The sequence below is a fragment of the Aegilops tauschii genome, chromosome 6 (assembly GCF_002575655.3).
Source record: "Aegilops tauschii subsp. strangulata cultivar AL8/78 chromosome 6, Aet v6.0, whole genome shotgun sequence".
Lineage (NCBI taxonomy): Eukaryota > Viridiplantae > Streptophyta > Magnoliopsida > Poales > Poaceae > Aegilops > Aegilops tauschii.
The window spans coordinates 410,156,388-410,165,003 of record NC_053040.3 but is presented as its reverse complement, the minus strand read 5'-3'; the positions used below and the strand labels follow the sequence as shown (position 1 = coordinate 410,165,003).

General features: G+C 44.1%; 2 protein-coding genes across 4 annotated transcripts; one reads left to right on the top strand and one right to left on the bottom strand.

The window, feature by feature from the left end:
• The first annotated feature begins 757 nt into the window (after window positions 1-757).
• LOC109755608 (dynein light chain 1, cytoplasmic) lies at window positions 758-2,487 on the top strand. The gene is made up of 2 exons (XM_020314506.4): window positions 758-1,320; window positions 2,176-2,487. Exons 1-2 carry the CDS (start codon window positions 1,048-1,050, stop codon window positions 2,329-2,331), a joined length of 429 nt encoding a protein of 142 aa, XP_020170095.1. The 5' UTR covers window positions 758-1,047; the 3' UTR covers window positions 2,332-2,487.
• A 2,758-nt stretch (window positions 2,488-5,245) lies between these two features.
• Window positions 5,246-8,384, bottom strand: LOC109755606 (APO protein 2, chloroplastic). 3 transcript variants are annotated; one of them, XR_002231013.4, is made up of 5 exons: window positions 8,168-8,384; window positions 7,990-8,057; window positions 7,249-7,569; window positions 5,548-6,446; window positions 5,246-5,469 (listed from the first exon to the last, which is right to left on the bottom strand). XR_002231013.4 is itself a non-coding variant. In XM_020314504.4 (5 exons), exons 1-4 carry the CDS (start codon window positions 8,288-8,290, stop codon window positions 5,621-5,623), a joined length of 1,338 nt encoding a protein of 445 aa, XP_020170093.1. In that variant the 5' UTR covers window positions 8,291-8,384; the 3' UTR covers window positions 5,246-5,469; window positions 5,586-5,620. The 3 variants fall into 3 exon arrangements, 2 of the variants coding, with proteins under 2 accessions (XP_020170093.1, XP_020170092.1); XM_020314504.4 differs by having other exon boundaries at window positions 5,586-6,446; XM_020314503.4 differs by having other exon boundaries at window positions 5,246-6,446.
• Window positions 8,385-8,616: the final 232 nt, after the last annotated feature.

Sequence of the window (8,616 nt, the reverse complement as noted above, 5' to 3'; positions counted from 1 at the left end):
CGGCTTCAGAAAAAATTGGTGTTTCAAAATTTGTTCTCAGTTTTAAATTTTTTTTCATAATTTTCAAAATGTGTTTCAAGATTGTTCGTGTTTTGAAAAACGTGTTCATATATTGAAAATTTTATTCACAAATTTGAAAAATGTTCATGTTTCAAAATTTATTCAGTTTTTTCATAAAAAAACATTCAAAATTTCAAAAGACGTTCAAGTGTACGGCTGATCAGAGTTCTTAACACTCCGCGCTACTCATTAGTCACAAAAGTTCGTTAGATTCAGTTGCTAGGCTCGCCAACGATCGCCCGGCTGCTAATAGGAGCTCCCGGGGAGGAACTCTCCCTCCGGAATTCATTTTGCTGGTTTCGTCGATCAAACCTGGAACCAGGTGCTCCTCATTCCATAGTTTCATACCATGGACAAGCAAACCAGTGTCTGCCCGCATTGCACAACTCGACGCATCACATATTTCATCACACACACCATGCCATGTTTCGCTAACATCACAGTGAAGCGAGGACGGACCGCCGAAGCAGCAGTCAGTCGTAGTACCATCCTCACATGGCCTACTGTAGTACTCCTACTGAACTGTAGTCAGCTGCGGGGTGCACGGTGCAGCAGTTCTATCCTACCGTGCGCCCGGTGGCCCTGGCAGCCGCTGGACGTCCGGGTCTCGCCGCTCGTCGTCGTCCCCAACGCCACGCGCGCGCCTCGCCGAGCAAAAAGAAACAAAACCATCGTGCGCCGCCCCGGAGCTCGGCCGTGCGCGTCGCGTCGGTGATCCCACCGGCGGGCTTCCCGGGCAGGCCGAGAAAACAAATGATAAAAACGGGAGATGAGAGTACGGCGCCAACTTTAACGAGCCCCAACGCTGCATCCTCTCCCGCCCCAATACAAAAAGCCGCCCCAACCGCCGCACAGCGTTCACAAAGAAATACCATAGCACACTCGCCATCCCAAGCTCAGCTCAGCTCGTTTCCCTCCTCCCGGCCCGCTCGGCAACCACGCTCCCGGCGCCAAGGGAGGCAGGGTTGTGGCTTCTGAGACGCGAGAATGAGGGAGCAGGGGCGCCGGGGCGGCGTCATCAGGTCGCTGCTCGGCGTCGCCAGGCTCGCGGAGGACGACGGCGCTGGCGCCGGGGAGGGCGGCTCGAAGAAGGAGGACGGCGGCGGCGCGGAGAGGAAGGCGGTGGTGCGGGTGGTGGCGGCCGACATGCCGCCCGCGCTGCAGCGGCGCGCGTTCCGCTGCGCCCGCGACGAGCTCGCCGGGATGCCGCACTTCCCGCGCCGCCTCGAGCCCAAGCGCCTCGCGCTCGCCCTCAAGAAGGTAACTAACCATGACTGGAACTCCATTGCCGTCTCCCAGATTGCTAGCGCACAGCTTGGCCGGGAACCGGCCGCGTTGTCCTCTGCTCCCAAAAAAATGCACCGTCAGACGCGGCGGATTGGCAGTACGTACGTACTTACATGATTGCTAGTACTAGTAGGAGTATTTGCCCCTGTTGCCTTCTAGCCGCCGATTATAATACTCGTGATTGTGCAGCGAGTGCAGCATCTTGCTCGCTTGTGGAGCAAGTGTATGCATTTCGGCGACTGTGCTCTCGCGGCAATGCAGTCATAATTGATCGATGTACTTCTGCATTTGTATCCACCTTGAAGGATTGAGCTGCATTCATGTCGAAATTGCGGATAGATCCTCCGCGTTATGATCACCACACCACTCCCATTTTGTGTGTTACCACTACCTAGATGGAGTGTATCGAGTCGGCTGCCCTCTGCAGCTCTCTGAAAATGGGTTTGTTGTTTTGCTTGTCATCATTGGCAGTTGGAGCATCAGGCTCCCAACACCTAGGCGATGGGGTCAAGCCGAATGAAACGATCATTCGCGTAGCTAACCACCGATTAGAGCAATTAATAAATAGAACAATCCAAAGTTGCAATCATGCATGTGGCTGTCAGTGTCACCGCACAGAAGTTTGACCAGAAAATGCGCTTCAATCGACCGTTCTGTGGACGGAATACTCACATCTGCCGCGCCGAAACGCTCACCAATGCCTGCCAACTTCACCATTGCTTTTCTAATAATGCCACACACAATTTAACCAGACAACAATCGCATTATCTGCTGGAACATTCTCAGGCTTTGCGTTTCTGACGGGAGCTTGTTATCCTTTGCTGACAGGAGTTCGACACCGCCTACGGGGCGGCTTGGCACTGCATCGTGGGGACGAGCTTCGGTTCATACGTCACTCACGCCAAGGGCGGGTTCTTGTACTTTTCTGTTGATAAGGTCTACATACTGCTCTTCAGGACGGCGGTGGAGCCCCCGCCCCATTGACGACGGCCAGACAAATTGTCGTTCACTAATTGTATGCACCTGTGTGGGAGCATGAGGACGTCCCAGCTCCCAAATGCAAACGGTTCGGCTGAGCAAGCCCTTGTAATTAAATTGCGTTGTTTCTTCGATGACAATGGAGACTCCATTTTTGCGTCATGTCTACGGTTCGAAACTCCGAAAATTCGACGGCGTAATGTGTTCCAGTTGAACGCGGTCTGATCGTCGTGCTTTTCAGTGTGCGAGAGGTTTCCGATGTTCTGTAGATGTCCAAACATGCGCATAGTTTGGTGTATATTGAAGTGATGCAAGCTTTCAGAATGTACTAAACAGGATTCCTGTTGTGCAAGGCAGGAAATCACTGCATCTCTTGATTCCAGGCATGCATCCAATGTGTATTTCTTATTGGAAATAAAGCTAAATGTTACATGTTTCGATACAAATTTATTTGATTGGTGGATTTTTCATTTTCTTATAGTTTCACTCTGTAAAGATAATGATATACAATAAATGGTATTAATACTTCAAACTTTTGTTTTTTTGCTAATTGACTAGCATGTGGAAACAAAACAGGAAATGATAAATAATTGAAAATAGCTCAAAATAGTAAATGATAAATCACTGAAAATTGTTGTACTTGCAATCCCGTTGCAACGCACGGGCATGTTTCCTAGTGGTAGTACAATTCACCCACCATCTTGTCCTTAGACCTCGATCCCAAGACTATCAAAGAGCTTAGGTCATGGGATGAGTGTTGCATGAAGCTCTTGTATGTTTGTGGGCTCCAGTTGGAACATGAATTGGAGGTTAGGCTCATAGTTGACGATTTCATGGTAAGCCTTTATCTGACATTAAATTCCTTATATGTGGTTTCCTATGTGCGTAAATGACATAGCCCATGGTTTCGGTTGTGCCATGTGCCGGAGACATCTAACTCTAACCTCTCAAAAGGGTAACCTATTACTAGTGTTTTCATATTTTATTTTATTTTTCTTACAAATTTATGTCCTTACTTTTTACTAATTTTAAGCCTCCTAGTGTCTAATGAATGCTCGAAATTTGTTGATTGCCTCATCCCCTCTCTCACTCCATTGCTTCCATTTTGGAACTTAGGAACTACAATGTAGGATGCATAAATGATATCCTTGTCTATATGATCCATATGTGCTATAGATAAAACTATATGAGCATTATTATTTTCCCCAATTCTTGTTAGTTTGAAATATTCATGATTTTTACAATCTATTTTTCAAATAAAATATTTTCCTTTTGCATTTGCAATGAGATTTAAGTCATTGTGTTCGTACTTTGCCATATAGCCAATGTCATAAAAAGAGTAATTACTCTTCTTGTGCTTGCACACCTAGTTTTGGGGAGGAAAAAACAGAAAAAAAAATATTTAAAACATTTTCCAGTTATTATCCTCGGTGTGTGCTAATTCGCCACAATACCCCGCCTCGACTAAATTGTTGTTATTTTGTTCATGAATTAATACCATCGAGTTGATCCTTTTAAAGAACTTAATTAATATCGTTGATCCCTTCTTCAGCATGAATCATATTAATGTATTGCGATTAATGTGACCTTATCTTCATCGGTTACAAGTGTTTGCCCACTATAAAGGAAGCATCATTTGCCTTTCAATTCCACACTAGTAGTCCAAAGGGGCACAACAAGCACCATATTAGCAACTCAATCCTAGAGTTCAGTGTAGACCAAGAAATGAGGAGCACGCACATTCTATTCCTTGCATTTTCCCTCCTAATTCTATCATCGGGTATCTAATCGATCAATACCAAGCACTCTAGTGCCTAGTTATCTACACTAGTAATGCGTGAATTTTTGACATATGTATATATTGCATGATTGTCTAACATACCCTATTTTCCCTTTTGATATCTAGCTATGGCAGCTTCTAAGACCGTATGCAAACACATCATCAGGAAGGGCAAATGTAACAACGCCGAATGCCTATCTTACTGCAAGAAGTTTATCTCCGCACCCGGTGGCCCATCCGCCACGTGCGTACCCGAGGGATGCAAGTGTTATATGTGCGGAGGAATTCCACCGAACACACCATATAGCTAGATAAAAAAAATAGCATATGCATGGACTTATCACAGTTGGTTGAGTAATGAATAAAATAATTCGAGTAATATAGCATAGTATGAAGTTCAACAGTGCGAGAACAATGAGATTTTTTACTATGCCATAGCGAATACTTGGGTTCCCTTTATTGGAGCTATGTTCCTTCTTCTTCTTATTATTATTATTTTCAAATTGGTCTGGTGCTCTTTTACCTTGGAAAATTATTTGATTTATCAATGAATTTTTTTAATCCAATTTTGATCTTTTTTTTTTTTTGAGGAAGAAATCCAATTTTGATCTTCATCGATAAGCAAAAACAAATACCGATGACCAATGCTAACAGTTTCCTGAAAAGATAAAAGGATGAAAGACAAAACTTCAAGCATTATTTGCAGCACAAAATAGCTACTAAAAAATCGGCCACACTTATAATATGTCAATACTATTAGTGAACTAAAATTAATATATTCACAAGTTTTTTCAAAACATTCAGTAGATCACAGAAAATGTATGACATGGACACACAGTGAAAAAAGTAGAGCTATCTAAGAAAGTGTTTACATAGCTTGTAAGAATGTTTGCATTGCAACTGCAAAATGTTTTGTTTCTTGGATTAAAATGATTTTTTAAGGAAGTAGGAAAATGTTACAATAGTAGTTGAAAATATTCCAATAGTAGTTGAAAATATTCCATCAAGCTTACGAGGCAGTTACGATTATCATTTATTTTCAATTTCAATAGTACTACAGCGCTCACCATTGAAAGGCTTAAAGCGACTAATAGGATAGAAAACTATTAAATAAAATAAAAAACTTGGCTGATCATTTCATGAAAGTAAGTAGTGGAACTTCATTAAGAAAAAAAAAATCTGAACTAGAAATACTAGATTCTGCACTGGTTCTGAATTTGACACAACAGTGTTCATGTAGCACACCGCATCGTAAGACACATATCAGCATCAGCATGTGCGCCCCAATTCCATCGTTGTAAGTAGTGGCCACTGGCCATGACATTCCTCAGACAAAGAAACATCTGGTAAATGTTGATTCGCATCTGAAACAGACAAAATTTACCAGATTATCTGACTAAGCTAAGTTCCTGCTATATACATGGAGTAAGATAATAATGAACCTATGGTCAGCACGAATGGAGCTTGCGGTTTTCTTGACCTCAATCGTACACAACGTAAACACCACATTTCTGTTCAGACGACCATTTCAGCCTCTTTCAAACTGGAGGGAATCCCTATATCTAGCCTCATTGTGGCTTTGTACTTCTCCGGCACTTGTGCGCCGCCTTGAATGCATATCTCAACGACAGCCGGCGCCTGCCCATAGAAGATCTTGAGCTCCTTCTGCAACTCCCCAGATTCCGGCATGTGCCAGACGTATCTAGGGGGTATTAGGTCATCGAGCACCGCCGCCTGCCATCCATGCTGTCCATTCCTCTGCTGGTGCTTGAAGGCTCCACAGTTGCGCGCTTTATGACCACTCGCTCCAATGTGCACCTCAGGACAGTATCCACACACCCTCACTGAATACCTCTTCATGAGCCTCAAGGCACCGTTCCGGAGTGTCTCCCACATTTTGAGTGTTTCCTCGGCAAGAGCAGCCGTCTCCTCTGGGCTCGACGGAGGGGTAATCTCATCGTCGGATACTTCTTCGAGAATTGGCTCCTTAAATTTGTCAGGCTCCGGGTCAGGCAGGTCATCTTCATTTGCATCGACAAACTCTTTCCTTCCGATCTTAACAATTGGCTTTCTTCGGCGCTTTGTGGGGTACTCAGGGAGGTCGAGACCAGCTTGGATGCAAAGCTCCACAAGAGCAGGAATGCGGGGCACCTCAAACCTCTGGTCATGAGGGATACGCGGGCCTAGACGGTCCTCTAGGTGGTAAGCTTCAACTGGCAAGAAAACAGCTTCAACAAAAGTACTTCCCCAGTCATGTTCTCCCTTACGTTTATCAGAAGACATTCCTCGGCATGTTCTGAAAGGGTGTCCAACAGATCCAACGTGTATCTCACCGCAATATCTGCACCCAAAACAGGCATTATTTCCTCACATAGCAATAGTAAAGAAATCATAGATCTCACTGATAATCACGAGTGCACATGAGCGGCATAGTGGACTGAACAAATGCATAAGACAACCTAAGGGTACATAAGTTGGTAAATTGTAAAATAGTCATGTGTATCAATATAATTTTGTCAATGTGACATAACACAACATAAAAAACTAAAAAGCACAGGGCAACACAGCATTATGACTTATGAGCTAAATCATTTTCAAATTATCAAATACCATCACAGGATTAAATTTTAAAATGAACAGCGATTTCTTCAAGAAATAAACATGAAGTCCAAACTTCTGTCCTGACTTAATGCAGATGTCCGTTTTGACTCAATGGAGGCTTTGATAAAACCAAATGGAGGTGCCTTAACTGGATTCAGTAATGTACGCACACATGCAAATGTATGTATTCAACGGGGTACACAAGAAACAACCTTCTAGAATACTCTCAAGCAGACTACTTCAACTGTGCATCTAGATACCTCCATCCTACATGGTTCATGTCATATTACTAGACGAAAAGGTAAGTTAATTATATGCGTTGGCATAACTTAATTTTATTGCCAATGGAACACGTGTATGTGAGGTCAGGTACTTTATCTGTTGTTTATACAAATCCTATCATGCTATTGTGCTTTACAGATTATACAGCATGAAGACAGACCTCTTCTGTCCAGTGTGATAGATATGTAATGAGGAATTTTACCCTTAGCGTAATTTCAAGAGCATACTTATCAGAAAAAAAAACAGGACAAGATAATTACTTGCAGCCTTTCACTGGTACTACTTTCATCAGCCTCTTCAAGTTGTTGATCAGCGAAATTCTTGCGTTGTACACTCTGTATGCCTCTGGTATTAGTCTCTGGACCAGCAATCCATTTTTCGGAGGTGGCGGCGGCCCCCTAGGCTTCCCTTCAGCTTCCTTCATCCTCTGTCTCGCTCGGCGTCTTAACTCCAGTACTGGTATAGGAAATGGTTTCTTCTCCCTTTTGGAGTAGTTACGTGGAAAATCGGCATTTTGAGAATTGTCGTTTCTAATGACGATGGAGCTATAACAAGGCTGGGACGCACTGGAAGCAGGCGCTCTGTAAATTGTGAGAAAAAAAAAGGGGGATTCATCAGGGCACGAAATATATTGAACATTGGACACACTCAATAAAATGTGAGGAGTTCAATCAAGGTAAATTTTCACCAAGCATAGCCAAGCCAACTAGTCTCATCAACTTTTTTTGTTTTATCGCGAGTTTATGTTTCGCTACCAACTTAACATTACCTGCTCATGAACTGGACCGGCATCTTACTAACATCATAGTTTATCGCCCAAAGGTACTCAGTACTCACTACCAGTGGTACAAGTTACTTATGAGTCGTGACAGCATTTCAGAGTTGCAAATCATCAGAGCAACATCGGTACTGACCAACATTATTACTGTAATTTTGATTGTATTTTCAGCATTTTTTCCTAACAGCACCGGCATCATAAATAAAGCAAGCCTCGAACTAACCTGAATCGTCCACCGCATCCACGCGCACCACTGCCAATTCCTGCAACCGCGTCTAATTGCCTCCTGACCTGCGCCAGAGGGACAGCATAATAAGATTCAAAACCATCGCTCTTATCCAACCCTCTCTGCTCCTACAGCCGAACAACTAGCGCCAGGTTGAGGTTGGGGGCGGGCCTACCTGGACGCGAGGGGCGGAACACCGGAGGCCGACGAAGCAGCGGAGCTGGGGGAGGCGGGACGAGCAGGTCGGGGGAGGCGGGAGAGGGTAGGGGGAGGAGGAGGGTCTCATGGCCGCGGCCATTGGAGGGAGAGGGAGCGAGCGATGGGCGTCTGGCTGCTTCTCTCCCTATCCTCTGCGTTCGATAGGCTCTCTTTGCCTCGGGCTTCTTCGGGGCGGGGTGGCGTATTCGACTGTCGCAAGGAGCCATATCGACTGTGCTCCAAATTTAAAAAAAAAACATTCTTAAATCTACCAAAATATTTCACAAAAAATGTCAATGTTCACAAAGAATGTGACTACAACTCCTAAAAATTTCAGATCCAAACTCGAAATACACATTGAAAAACAAAAAAGTGAAATCCAGATATGAATAGTGTCAATGTTGCTTTTGTCTTTTTCTCTTACAC